The sequence below is a fragment of the Tauraco erythrolophus genome, chromosome 5 (assembly GCF_009769465.1).
Source record: "Tauraco erythrolophus isolate bTauEry1 chromosome 5, bTauEry1.pri, whole genome shotgun sequence".
Taxonomy (NCBI): domain Eukaryota; kingdom Metazoa; phylum Chordata; class Aves; order Musophagiformes; family Musophagidae; genus Tauraco; species Tauraco erythrolophus.
The window spans coordinates 2,527,533-2,543,804 of record NC_141469.1 but is presented as its reverse complement, the minus strand read 5'-3'; the positions used below and the strand labels follow the sequence as shown (position 1 = coordinate 2,543,804).

At 48.4% G+C, this 16,272-nt stretch overlaps 1 protein-coding gene across 2 annotated transcripts in view; it reads right to left on the bottom strand.

The window, feature by feature from the left end:
• The window catches only part of SLC4A4 (solute carrier family 4 member 4), a 143,512-nt gene that overhangs the window by 123,953 nt on the left and 3,287 nt on the right, over positions 1-16,272 (bottom strand). For both annotated transcript variants that reach the window (XM_086611328.1, XM_086611329.1), the window contains exon 2: positions 1,628-1,807. In XM_086611328.1, coding sequence (XP_086467454.1) covers positions 1,628-1,807 — 180 coding nt within the window. The remainder of the gene's footprint in view (positions 1-1,627; positions 1,808-16,272) is intronic.

The following is a 16,272-nucleotide window of genomic DNA, read 5'->3' as shown; positions in this document are numbered from 1 at the left end:
TGGAAAAGACTATGGGAAAATTCTCAGAGAGGGAGAGATGAAAGCCCCATGCATTTTTCCATGCAGATAAAAAGTAGACAAGAACACACTAACCTGTAGAAACAACAGAGGAAAAAATACCATTAACCCGCTCTCCAATGACACAAAACGGAAATGATGAACAAAATGAAAGGCAGAAAATCAAAATCTGATGGAAGAAAGAGGTTTTTAACCATGGGCACAATTAGCCCGTGGAAACGATTCCCCATGGATATTGATAAATCCAGAAGCCAAAATGGAATTTCTACAGACCTGCTCACCTGCACACCAAAGAAGAACAGATGTAAATACAAAAATTAAAATATCTTGTGTTCTTGAAGACAGGTAAAATTATGTCTTTTGGTATAGAACCAACTCCTGGTCTCTCAGCATTGACAAGAAAACTTCCTGGGACAACAAGACAGCTACAGCTACAAAGAGCAAATGGACTTTGTGACTCGCCCTCCTTTCCAGTTGCTGCTCTCTGAAGTATCTGCACCACCAAGAGTAACAAGCCTTGGGCTAAGGACACGACCGTTCCGATCCCAAGTTACTGTCCATATATGCAGCAACTACCCAGCGATATAACTTCAAAATTCAAAATTCACACATTCCTTCAATCGAAGATCGAGTCGTACAACCCTTGCCTGCTCCTTTTTCTCTTGCCCAAGAAGCATTTTTCCACTTTCATTAAAGAACTGGTTTGTAACTCCAACCATTTGGAATTAGCCTCAGATTATGGAGCTCTATCCTATCCTGGGCTGTTCTCTTATGATCAAACCTTGTCAGCACGGTCCCAATTTAGCAGGCTGTCACCATGTCTCTCCCACTTCTATTTAAGCAGCCATGCCCCAGATTTCAGTAAAAGTTTGTGGCCAACAGGGAAGGCTGCAAGAGGAATGGGTTACCCAAGAGCTGCCCAGCAATGACACAAGATAAAGATCTTTCTGCTCTGGTTCACAATTTCAGACCGGATAGAGTTATAGGGCATCCAAACAGACCTCATCTGCCCATCAAGATGCAGATATTCAAGTCCTACAGATACCCAAACACACAGTAACGCTACATTTAATTCTTCTTTTTGTTTGGAAAACTTAAAACTGGTTAATTACTGAAAGGAAAAAAACTTATCAGCACCACAAGTTACCGACACGACGAAGCCAAAGCCCAAGTGGGGCAGTGGTCTTGGTGCTTCTCATTAGCCTGCTCCTACGAGGTTCTTTACAGCTGAAACCACGGGGTGCTTGAACCCTAGAGAGGGTGCACATCCCGAGGGCCAGGGCAGAAGCTTCAAGAGATCCCTCCAGGCATCTACTCGGTCTTCGTGTTTCCTCGCTATCTCTTTACATACAGTGTCAAATGGCTTTTAAAAATTGCTTTTTAGCTCAGGAGCAAACTCAGGTGACACACAGGGATGAAATGTCTACACCACCCTCTGCCTTTGCCAAGCCACGGCAACCCTTCGACAGCAACTGATTAAGACTCCTCCGACCCTGCAACATGAGATGACTGTTTTCGTGGATCCAGTTTCCTCCTCCGTGATCAGATCAGGAGCAGGTTGCTGGACAACAGACCTTTGTAGCGAGCGACAAACGAAACCAGGACTTACTGAGAGGTTTAAGGATGCTGCTGCTTGTCTCGTCAGCGTTTTCCACGTCTGATTTGTCAGAGTAGTTCTCAGAGATTTTCTCCTTTTCTTTCTTTTCTTTGTGCCCAGGTCTTCTTCTATGACGCCTCCTTCTCCTGTAGCTCTTCGGCACGTGGACCCCAATGTAAATAGTGTGATGACCTGGGGAACACAAGCACAGCAAATATTAACTGGGATCGAGTGTAAGTTTGTGCATCGCTGGCCAGTACAGCTCGTGCTGCACTCCATGCAAAGAGGGAAGTGAAGCACCTTTCTCTGCTGGCCTGACATTCACCAGTACCACATTCCTGGTCTCCAAACACGAGCTGCGAGCTCTTTCGCTCCCATTTGGAACGGCGTTTTTCGTACACTCATTTCTGAGAGTGCAGGCCAGTGCAGACTCTCTGACAATTAGGCTGTCCTTGTGACTCATTTAAAAATAAAAATAAAAACCACAGAAGGCCATCACGCTCGTTTTGCAATACTGAATACACTGCTCCTCAAAAACATCCTACATTCATTTTCCCAAATACGTCGGCTGGACTTAACACCTACCTTGTGCAAACTGATCCAGCTTAATTGAAGAGCTTAGAGCAACAAAAGTTACATCACTCGACCGTGTAGTCCGTTGTATAACGAGTGTCAAAGTACTATTAAGGTATTATTATAACGCAGCAGATGAGGAAGGACTGCTAACATAAGCTGCTGTAAACTTCTAAGGACTTGACACTTGCCAAAATAAAAATTAAGTAAGAAAAGAATAAGTGCCAAATGTCACGTGCTGACTGTAAAGACAAAGTAAGTCTTTTCCCTTTCCTATAGCCTTTCATTCCAAACTAAAGCACTTAGACATAACAATTGGCAAATGTTGGGTTTTTATGAGTTTGATAGAAATGTTTGATTTTCAGGGCTTTCTGCACTGCTACCAGCTTGGGATAAATATCTTCTCTTGTGCTTATAGAAAGTATTTACATTTTTTTTTCCTACGCCCAGACAATTCAGACCTCTTGCTGCAAACTTTAAAACCAGCTCCTTCAGACTGAACTCCTGAGGAATGACAGTTGTGTTCTATGCTTTCGAACAAATTTGGTTTCCCCACTCGTGTCTCAGGGCAGTCAAGCAGGGAGGTTCAGAAAAACACACATGCCCTGTTACTGATGGACACACGTTTATCTGGATGAACCATAGAATCATGGAATGGTTTGGGTTGGAAGGGACCTCAAAGACCATCTAGTTCCAACCCCCCTGTCATGGGCAGGGACACCCTCCACTACACCAGGTTGCTCAAAGCCTCATCTAACCTGGCCTTGAACACTTGCAGGGATGGGGCAGCCACAGCTTCTCTGGGCCACCTGTTCCAGTGCCTCATCAACCTCAATGTAAAAAATTTCTTCCTTAAATCTAATCGAAATCTGCCCTCTTTCAGTTTAAGCCATTGCCCCTTGTGCTGTCACTCCATGCCCTTGTCAAAAGTCCCTCTCCAGCTTTCTTGTAGCCCCCTTAGGTACTGGAAGGCTGCTCAAAGGTCTCCTTGGAGCCTTCTCCAGGCTGAACAGCCCCAACTCTCTCAGCCTGTCTCCACAGCAGAGGTGCTCCAGCCCTCGCATCATCTTTGTGGCCTCCTCTGGACTCACTCCAACAGCTCCGTGTCCTTCTTGTGTTGCGGACTTCACTTCAGAGGGTGGAGAGAAAACCGGCCCAAAGTCACACACTGGAGAGAGTTAGAGAGAGAACTGGCCCGTGCACTGACCCACCTCCACCGACTTCCCTCACTGCAGAGGAAGCATTGCATTTTCCTTTCACCTGCAAGCTGCACCTACTATTACTGTTCGCTTTTCGGCAGCGTTACAAGATTCTGGACAAACCACCTATTTGCAAAACACGGGCAGCTGCTCTGGAAACACCAGCCCAAGAGTAAAGTCAGTCTGCAGCCACCAGTTGACTTCACGGCTCAACATGCGTCTCCAATTCCTCACTGTGATAAATCCCATCCTTGAGACTGAGCAACTGAAAATTTAGGTGCAAAATACCCAATTTCCACATCAAACTGACTCTGCAATGAAAAACAACCCTGCATTCGCCATTTCAAATTCCACACGCTCTTGAGGCCAGCTGGGAAGCCTGGAGAGTCCTTCACTTTTCCCACATGTGAATTTTCATACCGAAAGCATCCGAGGTGTCTTAAAAAGCTGCTTGAGCAAGGTGGCCCTCCTTGACAACAACTTTAAAATAGCTAACTGAATGCCCCAAGGGCTTTGCAGATAACGGAATGACGAGCTGGACATGAGGATGGGGCCAGATGCTGACGAAAATAGGTCATGCCCTGTGCATGTTACACCATCTACATCCATCATACCCATCTATATCCACGTTCTATAGCCCAGCGAGACTGTCGAGGCATACAGACCCCCTTTGAAAAGCAAACACAGAGGACAAACTAAGAATTGTAAATGCACGCTGTTGTGGAGCTACTGAAGTATTAAAAAAGCATCTGAAAAAGGCTTCTTAAACACTGCATTCTTCATTCTCCAAGAACGAAGATCTCAAAGATCAACAAAATGAAAAGAAAAACCACAATTGTTCTCTGATACGACGACTTGAAAAAATACGCCCATCCCCAGACTGGCACTACGTGTTATACGTTTTGGCTCTCAAGTAGGTTGTTACGTGGAAATTGCAAAAAAGAGCAGAGGCTTATAAAGAAATGTCCTCCTTGCTCACAGACACCATGGTGCCACAGCACCTGTAAGGGATCACGTCGTCGTTCTGGTGGCAAGGGTGCTGCAGCGAGCTCCAGGTTACGTACCGGTGGTAACTGCGCACAAGACCCTACTAAATAAATAAAACAGATAACACAGATACCAAGATATATGGTGTCTGTGACACCAAGATATAAACTAACACCTCCAAAGGGGCAGTGAAAGCCTCTCCGAGTGAAGGCGCAGGTACTTTCTAGGCTGAGATATTAAAAGTTCACCTCTACACAGATGCCTCCTGCTGCCACCGGGTGCCAAAGGCTGCCCGGTCTGGTACCAGACACTAATAACTTGCCATCTCAGGGAGCAGGACAATTAAAACCAAAGCAATCTGGGGTCGAGCAAAGTCCAAAACCAGGCAGCACAAGAGCGAGAGAAGAAAAAGGACCTGCGTCTTCTGCCTCCAGCCTGGTGCACCAGCACCACATGCCAGCACCGCGACCCTCGAGAGACCGGCTCCCACCGCAGAGGGAGCAGGAAGAGCTACGACGCCAAAGCTGGAGACGTCTTCAGCGAGACCTTGCATGGATCAACACCTGAAGACACGATTTAGGTGTAGCGTGGTGAGGGAAAGCTGTTCCAGCAACTGGAAACATCAGCTTTACTGGGGCAGATGGCACGAATGCTGCGTAGGGAGAGAGAAGGGGCAATCTCCCCTCAACGCAGGCAGGAGTGGCAGGGGAAGGGTGGCCCCGGGACAGACAGGGCAGTGGTGGCCGATCCCAAGGCCCAGATCCCGGTACCTGTATTAAAACATGCTCCTTGGAATCACTTTAATTCTGCGCTCAGCTCGATAACAGAGCCACATCATAGCAAGCCTGTCGTCTTAATCACAGAACGTCAGGGGTTGGAAGGGACCTCAAAGGATCATCTAGTCCAGTCCCCCTGCCGGAGCAGGACCACCTAGATCAGATCACACAAGAACGCGTCCAGGCGGGTTTGGAACATCTCCAGAGAAGGAGACTCCACAGCCTCTCTGGGCAGCCTGTTCCAGTGTTCTGGTACCCTTACTGGGAAGAAGTTCTTCCTCACGCTTAAGCGGAACCTCCTCTGTTCCAGCTTATATCCATTTCCCCTTGTCCTATCGTTGGATGCCACTGAGAAGAGCCTGGCTCCATCCTCATGCCAGTCACCCTTTCCATATTTATAAACATTAATGAGGACCCCCCTCAGTCTCCTCTTCTCCAAGCTAAAGAGACCCAGCTCCCTCAGCCTTTCCTCCTAAGGGAGATGCTCCACTCCCTTCATCATCTTTAATACTTGAATATGCTGCCAACAGAACTGGACCATCTCTTTAATCTTTTGACCATGTGTGCACAGCACAGATTTTGGTAATATGAAACTAAGTTGTACACACGCAAGCAAACATCTGCATGGCTTCGCTGCTTTTCCCTACTCTGCAAGGGAGAGACTTGCTCAACGCCGCTTTCGGCCTTCCCCCCGCCGCCTCCCAGTCTGCTCGGGGAGGCCGAGCGAGGCGTTTTCCTTCGCTGCGTACTCCAAGGGCTTGGCATCTGTTTATATGGTCGCAAAGGCTGAGATAAACTTCTGGGCTCCCTTCCCAAAGAGCCTGGAAGGAAACAATTGACACGTCCTCTCGACGCACCGGGTTTCTGAGGCGTTTCCCGCTCGCCGGGGTAACGGAGCCTTTCCCATGAGAACCATTGACCACCAACGGTCGTGCCCGATAAATTGGAACCCGACACACACGCACCACGCCGTTACCCTGCGGCTCGGTGGAGGATGGGAAGTTCTCCCAGTAATCCGTGTCCCGCTCAGCCGTAACGTTCTCTTGTACACCCAACAGAGGCTCATGGCTGGTCTCCTCTGGTGGCCCCTACTGCATTCACAACCTTTTCTGGGGCTGTTCTCCATCGTCCCCCCAGGAAAATGATTAGCCTCTGTGTGCACCTCGTTAATTTTTAGAGCAGTTTTGGTTGACCAGAGGTGGGTGTTTCTCAACGCTACGATCTCGTTGGCAAGACCGGCAGGTCAAAGCAGCACCTCCTCTGTTCTGGAGGACAGCAGTGGGTCGTGGCTTCCTTCGACTGACACCTGCTCTAGCTAAAACTTTTGAAGTGCCTGGTGCCTGAGGAGCAACTTTACTGTGCACCAAATTCAGAGAAAAAATGTTTCTAATAGAGCAAGAAGTAGTCATCATCAGAGAGGTATTTTTCCCCCGGAAAAATTTTGGTTGAAACCACATCTTTTGCTTTATTAAGAACTACTAAAGAATACCAGCTCGTGATTCAGAGCCCAGATTTAGAGTTTGGGCACGGGACACTCCCTGAGTCAGTTTTACTGGTGAAAACCCACTCGTGTGATACCAACTTGAAGTTCTGCACAACGCAGCGCTCCCTCCTTGCCTGCGAGAATATCTGTCCATCTCTTGCCTCCATCCTGGCCAAGCCTGTTCCTGCTGACATCCTGGGAACAAACCTGACCCAATCTCAAGTCACAAGTCTACTCCCTGCCCAATCCCAGTCTCTTTTCAGGTGCTGGCTGAGGCGTGCAGAAACCTTCACAAGGGTTTCTCGGTAGGAAAAGCCAAGACCTGCATCGAACCCACCATGTTCCTATACCTCTATACCCGTAATTCTAATTCTAATTCTGCAGTCACTGTGGCACAAAGCTGGAATCCAACCTGAAATGTCAGCGTGGATCCCCTTCTGTCCAAGGAAGACACAGGACAACAGCTGTTTCGGGACTGAGCGGCGCGGTGTTCCCGCAACGCAGGCGCCGAGCGGCTGCCCTGTCCGCTGCATCTCCAGCTGAGCATCTGGCTACACGTCCGTGACGAGGAGACCTCGGGAGCTGCCTGCATCAGACGAGTGCTGGGGCAGGGACATTACTCAGTCCCTACGCAATCACGTCAGTCCCAAACTGGACGTCCCAAGGCCTGTGAAGCACAAGCCATCTATATTATTTGAAACAAGTGGATTTATTTACGCTACAATACAGGCGGCAAACGACAAAAAACAGATGTCAAGAGAAATCCATAGTTCAGGCACTTCTCAAGCTGGCTCTGGAAACACATTTGCCTTAAAAGAGCATTATCATGGAATCACAGAATGGTTTGGGTTGGAAGGGACCTCAAAGATCATCCAGTTCCAATCCCCCTGCCATGGGCAGGGACACCTTCCACTACACCAGGTTGCCCAAAGCCTCATCCAACCTGGCCTTGAACACTTCCAGGGATGGGGCAGCCACAGCTTCTCTGGGCAACCTGTTATCGCTTCCTATCACATCCTCAGCAAGAAACCAGTTCCTCCCAGAAGAATCATACAGCATAGAGCTGAAGTGTGAGGCACCTATGGCGAGCTGTGGAGCTCGAGTTTCTTATGAAGTCTAAACTTAGGTGGTTCTGGAGACCTTCGTCCTGCAGAAACAGTCTGTCCCCCAAGCCTTTTGTACTGCGTATTTCACCATGTGCATGTAAAACACCAGCAGTGGCCATGGTAGGAATCCAAATATGGGCTACTACCAGAAAACCTGTGTTACAAGAAACGCAGACTGAAACCATCGCCTCAGCATGAGGGGAAAAAGAAGAAAAAGGAAAAAGAAAAGGTAAGTGAGCAGATATGATTCGATTATCTAAGTGTGGTGATACCTTCTGTGCCTGAGGTCTCCTCATTCATCTGGACACTGAGCTGAGTCTATGGCTTTCTGCAATCTCAGTGCATGACCAAGGGCTGACTTGAAGCCTGACACTGAGCGAGACTGAAATTCTTTTTTTCATTCCAAATACCTACAGCCAAACAAGCAGAAAGAGATGGCTTCGCTTATTAACCTTGCCATTTTTGAGCACTAACTCTTTTAAGAAAATGGTGATGGTGCAATGGCTTTTGCTTAGCAAAACCTAAACTTGGCCGTTTGGAGAAAGGAGCCGAAAGGATCAAAATCAAAGGATCAAGTCTGCCTAGTGAGCAATATCTAAGAAGGAATCCTTTCCACATGACTGGGGTTGTTGAGACTTGGAGCCTGGTCAGACTAGCCCCCAAAGAACCTTCAACTGGAACCTTAGAAGGAAACAAGATCAAAACCCAACATTAGAAACGCATAAAGCAACGAAAACGAGCTGAGTATTAGCAGTTTTCGCCTGGCCCTCGCTTTCACTTTCAAGGCTCCTTTCCAAAGAACGTGGAGACTCACGTTAAATCCCATCAGGCTCGGACAGGCTCATGCGGTTACCACCGACATGTCTACACAGCTGACCTCTTCTCCAAAAGCTCGTGCCTCCTGCGCCGGGCAGCCCTGTGGAGCCAGGCTCTCAGAGAGGACTGGGACCGGTATTTCGGACTGCCCAAACCAAGGCGTTCAACTCTGGGGCACGGCTGACCCATGAGAAGAGAGAGGCAGGTAAAGACGTGCCCGTTGCCATAGCCTAGCCATCCGTCTCATCCCTGGGTGGAATGAAAACACAGCATACCCCCAGGGTGGGGAAGCCTTCCTTCTTGATGTGGCTTCTGAGAAATCCCAGAAGCGCACGGCTTTCACTCTCACCACTAACGAGTTGCTAACTTGATGGAAACTCGCTCCGCCGCCGTGTCTAACGTTTTGGGATCTGCACCTACCACAGCTCCGAAATCACACGAGACGGGTGAGGGACGCAGCCCGCCGCAGGCTTCGTCAGCAGAAGACGGCATGGCACACCTTGGTGGCCAAGAAGAAGGTGTCGGCGTCCAGCCAAGCACAGGGTGAGACGTGGCACCAGCCGACACGCCGCTGGGATTACAGGGGGGCTAGCGTGGCTTTCACCGGCCGCTTTTCCAACCCGGAGGCGGCGGCAGAAGGGTACGCTTGTCGTTTTGGGTGAAAATCAAAGCAAACAAATGACATAAAAAGCTGATGGCTCAGAAGGACAAATAAATCATGGGGATGATCCATTTTAAAGGGGAGATACTAAAAGTAGCACTAAGCAAGTCCCAAACTAAGCCCTGCTTAGTTTCAAATCAGCTCAAGAAATAAGAACAAAAGGCCACGCCGTCACGTGCCGAGTGCCCTTAACTCTACCTGATTTGGAAGGAGTTGGAGGTGCTGGTGCTGGCAGAGGAGCAGGCGTGGGTCCCTCCACCACCCGGGGCACGGCCGCTGCTCTGCCCACCCCGCTGCTCAAGTCAGGGGACGGGGACGGGATGCAGGACCCAATTGGCACCTCGCTGCAGAGAACCGTTCTCACTGGCCAAACCGAAAGAATTCTCCCCATCCCTCCTATCCAGGCGTCGTATTTCACCTAAAAACTGATGTTCCAGGTGAGTAAAAACTTATCTATCAGGTAAAGAGCGGAAGGATTCACTGAGCATTTGGTTTGGGGAAATCTGGGTGAAATCTAAACAAGCTAACGTACCAGTTGGAGATCAATCAGATGCTAATCCCTCCTGTTCCCCACAGCTAAATGGTCCCATCAAGCAGCAGAATCCCAGAAAAGACGCGTCTCCCTCCAAAGCGAAGGCAGCCCACCCAAACGGAGAAGGTTCAGCTCTTTGTGTCACAATTATGATTTTATCAGCGCAGAAACACGCACGTACGTCTTACAGTGGTGACACGTGGGGACAAAACAACCCCTCTGCAAGACGTTCCCAAGAAGGGAAGCCAAGGTCTTTTGAGGGACTCAGTACAGACTGCCACAGGACTGGTGACAGCAGGTGGATGCCTAGAGTTGGACAAAGGATGCTGGGTAAGAGCCTGGCTGGGAGAAGAAGAAACCATGTCTGTATGGAAAAGACTGGAATAAAGTAGCGCAAGTCTGTAACCAGGTAGCTGAAAAAACCACGAGATCAGGAAGGCCCTGAGGCATACAGGCCTTGAAAACAACAGTAATATGCAATAAACTAACTCTTCGATGGTATGTGGCAGTTGGCCAAAGAAAAGAGTCAGTGCAAGTCCACCAGGTGATGGGACCAAATACTTGCAAAAGGACAACCTTAAGGTTGAGCGGTGGGTTCACAACCTAATAAACGCCCTCAGGAGAACAGCCTGCCATGAGAGAGATGCAGTCAAGGGCAAAAAAGAAAAGAGAGGCTCCAAGGGAGACAAAATCCAAGCTACCATCCAACCAAGAGATGAAACAGGAAGGGACAAGGTTAGAAACAACAGGGCTATCTTCACTTCTGCCAGCTCTGACAAAAAGAATTCATGGCTAAGGTGAAAGTATTCAAGAGAGGACCCAGCATCGCTAACGAAGATGCAGTTACTTAATTGAGCAGGGAACTCATCCAAAGATCATTTTACGTAGTCGTATTATTGCGCTTCACATCTTCATAGCCAGCCCTTTATCGGAATCACTACGAGGGGCAGGGATGTGAGCGCTTTAGGGGAAGACAGCACGTAAATCGCCCATTTTTTTTTTCTTCTTTGGTAATATCAGGCTTCTAGAACTTTGATACCTTCAAAAGGTCAGTTTAATCTTTATGTAAAGTGACCTCCGCAGTCTTTAAAAGGTTCCCACGTAACAACACTGTAGTTGGCCAGAAAGTCTTCCTAGTCTCGTGTCTAAAGCTTGCACTTCTCAAACGTACACGCGCTCGCTCCCCATCGATGACCCAGGTTTGAACTGCCGGATTCTTAACGAGATTCAGAAGCTGACCCAGCGAAGCACGTTTAAAAGATGAATTAACACTGTGCCCTGGAGAAGCAGATGGCTCCAAAAGGCAGAGCTCACAGAAAGTCAAGTTGAGAATATCTAAACAGGGAAAGAAAATGAAAAACTGAAGTGAAGCCTTCATTTAACTTCTTGAAGATCCTACAAACCTTGTTTGTTCAAAAGGAGCAGATCAAGACCATCACCGAAAACTACGCGACGACTCGCTAGGAAAGGATCAGAGTATGAAGCCCAGAAGACACAGGTTGATGACAGCTATAAGGTACTGCTATGTGACAGGAAAACAGAAGGAAGTTGGCAACGAATTAACGGGTGGACAATGTTTAGACAGAACAATAAACATGCGTTTGGGGTATTCTCACTGAGCTTTACGTAAGCCATTGCGAGACTCTTAGCCACAACCCCGTAAGCTGCTTTTCTTTCTCTCTTCTTTGGAGCCGTGAGAGGTTACAGAAGCCACCGAACCTGTCTTGCTGTGATCTGATCTCATCTGGCCAATACTGCTTGGATTCCACGGAAAGACAAGGAAAACGTGAAAAATGCACAGCTCTGGGGAACAGGGCAGAGGAGGGAGCCGTGTCGGACTGTTTGGTTTAAGTTTCAGGCCAAGCTGTTCAGAAGCACGGGAACTTTGAATTTTCTGGCATCTGCCTCGAGTACTGACCACAGTTCCTTTAAAATTATGGCCCCTTCCAAAACGCCCCAACCAACCACCGAAAATAGCCCATCTTGGCTGAAAGTCTTGGCCTCGTTTTCCGTATTTCCATCTCCCTAATTACCAAGGTTGACCAAATGACTGCCAAGTTGTATGTAGCAGCATCCAGTTCATAGACGGAGGCAGGTTGTAGACCAGCCTCTGACAGAAGTAAGAGCTGTGGTGTACACTAAGGCATCCAGGCGCTGCCCCCATTTTCACAAAGAACCTCAAAACCCCTTTCTGGGTACCAGAGGTTGGCCGCTGCTGTACCGCTTGCCCATGAGCAAGAGGAAGGCACGCCACCGAAACCTGCGCTCCCAACTCCGAAGCTAACACCGCGGTCCTTTTAGAGCCTCAACTCCTCATCGCCACCAATGACTGTGTGGAGTAGAGCATCATCCAAAGTCGGGGAAGGAAGCACCGCAGTTGCCTACGTCCCTTCTCACCACTAAGGAAAGCCCACACAGCGTTACGCAATCGGATTAGGAACATTGCCCAAAGGGACAGACCTTCACGAAGGCTGAGACGATGACCGAAATAGCGTGCGGGTTGCACTTACCCTAGCGAGCGACACAAACGGCCCTAGCATCAGTTTCCAGATCAACCCCAGCTCCACTAGTTCTGGATGGGCAGATGAGAGACGGAAGGACACTCCCATGGTCCCGAGCAAGGCCAAGGCTCTGACTGTTTGATGTGGCCAAGCTTGAAGGAACCCAACCCTGACACAGGGTTTGGTATCTTCCACTTTCTGCCTCAATATCTTTCCGTTTGCCAAGCGGGTTCTGTCATTTACCTTCACTACTCCTCTGTGCCTTGACTTACGGCACGGAGCACGCCTCTTGAAAACCTGTCAGTTCAGCAAAAACCACGACAGAGTTTGCTAAACACAGTCAAACAGAGCAAACACCGGCATTACGTCACACATTTTACGACTGCGACTGGGCCTCCCCAATAGGTTTTGTGTTATCTATTGATTTGACGCGTCCCAGAAAAATTCAGGAAGGGTAATCGGCACATCCGGGGCTCACATCTGAAGACTGAGCAAAAGCTGTATCGATCCTTCAGTGTCTACCCTGAACTGTCATATCCAGAACTCCTGTACCTCTAAAAAGAGCTGTTGGGCAGAGGAAGCTATATGCAATGGGGAGAAGACAATCAAACAAGCCTAGACTTGAATCCCAACGGAAACGACCCAGGAGAAGACCAAACTATCATGTAACCAGCAGATGCACAACTACAACACCAGCCTGCATGGACACTGACGCTGGGCTCCATCTACGGAGACAGAAGCATAAAAGCTCAAAAAGTGACCTTTTCAGAGTGGTTATCATGAGCACAACTGAGACAAGAGAGGCCCATGGCCCTGGACTGGACTATTGTGCACTGTCCAAGCACCTGCTCTCTCTTGCTAGTGACCAAGAGAGCTTCACAGCATGGCCCCACTAACCGAAAACATCCACCCAGAGAAGTTGCTCCCATCGAAGGCTGTAACGTGCCATGTGAGGGCCACCTTCCTAATTAGTACGGCCTTCAGCAAAATTAGTTTCACTGCCAGGTTAGAGAGCTGACCATCGTCAGAGAAGCTGTGGCTGCCCCATCCCTGGAAGTGTTCAAGGCCAGGCTGGATGAGGCTCTGAGCAACCTGGTGTAGTGGAAGGTGTCCCTGCCCATGGCAGGGGGGATGGAACTCTATGGTCTGGAAGGTCCCTTCCAACCCAAACCATTCTTGATTCTATGACTGTTTCTAAACCTATCAGAGATGGAGAAAAGCCAGTCACTGTCAGAATGGTATGGAAATAAGCCACGTACCTTACGTTCATAAGCATGTGTCAGTGCATAACTTATCACGGCTTAAAAGAAAACACCACCTTTCCTTCCCAACAGGCAAACCACATCTCATGTATTGACTCAGCTGTTGTTACAACGCTTGGTCGATCCCTCCTGAGCGCACAGCCAACTTATCACCGCCTTATGTAAAGTCAGTTTATCATCATCTGAACCCGGACCGGAGTTTTCCTCACTGAGCCCGGAGTAGGTGACGCCAACACCTCCTCAAACAAGCCCAGCGACTCGACAGCTCGTGCTGATTCCTGACAAGAGATGAAAGACATCTGCGACGACCAGAACGATACCCCACGCACTGACGGCTAACACAGACACTTGCTGGAAACTACCACTAGTAAACACACTCATAGATTTACTAGTATCAAGGTAACAGATGACTGACAAGTGACACTACCTTCATGACAAACATTTGTGAACAAACCACTTGGAGTGATTCATCTTTCACAGAACTCCCAATCTTCGTACTATTGACTTAATTAATCCACGCACACACAAACTGCTCCCAACTTTTCCATAGGGATTTACTATCCTATCCAAAATCTACACTGAAGACTAGATCTTCTCATTCACCACAAACCAGTCAACGGCACATTTCAGTATGTTGAAATTGGCCTGTTGTGATAGGACAAGGGGTAATGGTTTTAAAATAGAAGGAGGTAGATTCAGATTGGATATTAGGAAAAAATTTTTTACCATGAGAGTTGTGGAACACTGGAACAGGTTGCCCAGAGAGGTGGTGGATGCTCCATCCCTGGAGACATTCAAGGCCAGGTTAGATGAGGCCCTGAGCTACCTGATCTAGTTGGAGATATCCCTGTTCCTTGCAGGGGGGTTGGACTAGATGACCTTTGAAGGTCCCTTCCAGCCCTAACCATTCTATGATTCTATGATTCTATGATTCAGTATCCTGCAAAGCGTCACAGAGAATTAACGCTGGACAGAAGCTCATCTGATATCTTCCATCCAGACGCTTCAAAGTTGAGCAGATCCAAAGTGCCCGTCTGTGCCTGCCCCTCCCGAGTCGTGCCAGCTGCTGCACAGAAGGGAACCAAAAAGGCAATGCCTGAGTCCTCTTTGTTCTGCTTTCACACGAGCAAAGCCAGAGTCAGTTTTACCGAAGCAAAATACAGCCTGCTCTATTCTGTGCACACAAATTAAAGACACCAAAGAATATTAATGAAGTATATTCTGTGCTGAGATTTTTATCCGATTCGTTTTTTTTAAGCACATTTATTCCAGAAGCAATTAAAAACTCTAACTGATATGAAACAGGGCTTCTGGTTATTTCTGAAAACGGAGGAGGTCTGCCTACAGAGAAGGTGAAGATGAAAGAAGAAAACACAGCAAATGAGTAAATACAGCTCATTTCTCCTACCTTCTGCCCGCTGCTAAGAAAGGTAAAGATTTTCACAGTTATCTTGACCCTTACAACCTCTCTCCTCATTGATCCAGCCATCAAGTAATGATCTTAGGCTTATGGCATCACACAGCTTTCTACCAGCGTGGTGCAATGACACAACAGGGTCGAGAATAGAAAGTGAGGAGGAGGAAAGTGCGGGGAGCAGTCAACTACAACGGAAAAAGTAGTTACGGAAAGTTGTTACAAAACCACTGGTTTAGGCTCTCTGTAGAGTAAACCCCGTAACAACAGCAGGATCCATGAAAAAGTTGCCACTGCAACACCACTTTTTCCTGAATTCTCTCCTACAATAGCGGTATCTAAGAGATACTCTCGAGACCTTCACTCCTCAAATCGTTGGAAATACAGGACAAAACACCCGACAGGAGTGCTGGTCCCCTCCCTCCTAAGACTGGCAGCCGGAGCACCCGTTGGGCTTTCCAGCAACAGAGCGATCGGACGAGAAATCCAGCATCCTCCTCCCCGGCGCGCAGGCAGGGCGGCAGAGAGCCCGGGGGAAGTTACGCTCTACGAGCCAAGAATACCTTATCTCAAAGGATAAGGTGGAGCTTGACTTTTCCCCTCTTGCAAAATTGGCTCTTAAGTAATCTGTTTGTGTCACACATACCAGCACTCCTAACAGTGGCATTACAGCAATATGTCATTACCTTCAAGGAAAGGAACGTGCAGTGCCCTGAAATGAATGGGAACCGTTTTTCTCGCACAGGAGGTTGAGCTTAGGGCAGTGGCTCTTCCTGATTTCCCCCAAGAAAGCCTACATTTTGGCACTTGCTCTCCTTCCATGCTCCGAACCGGACCCAGGCGGACTCCTCATCTCGCTAAGTCGCATCGTGGGGCACTTAGGCACGACGTCAGCGATGGGCAGCAAAGCAGCTCTTCGTAACCAACGTGCACCAAATGAATCAATGGAACCCTCCCACTGATAAGGGCAGTAGGGGGTGAGCTGGAATGGAATCATTTTTGAACGTCCACAGCTGATACCACTAATAAAACAGCAACACATTCCAGCGTAGGACCAGACTGAACAATCTTCCTTAGATCTAAGGAAGAAATTTTTTACACCAAGGGTGGTGAGGCACTGGAACAGGTTGCCCAGAGAAGCTGTGGCTGCCCCATCCCTGGCAGTGTTCAAGGCCAGGTTGGATGAGGCTTTGAGCAACCTGGTGTAGTGGAGGGTGTCCCTGCCCATGGCAGGGGGATTGGAACAAGATGATCTTTGCGGTCTCTCCCAATCCAAACCATTCTGTGACTTTATCAATCTCTAGAACCAGGCCAAAGAGATGTATTTTCATCAGGTAGGTATGGTTG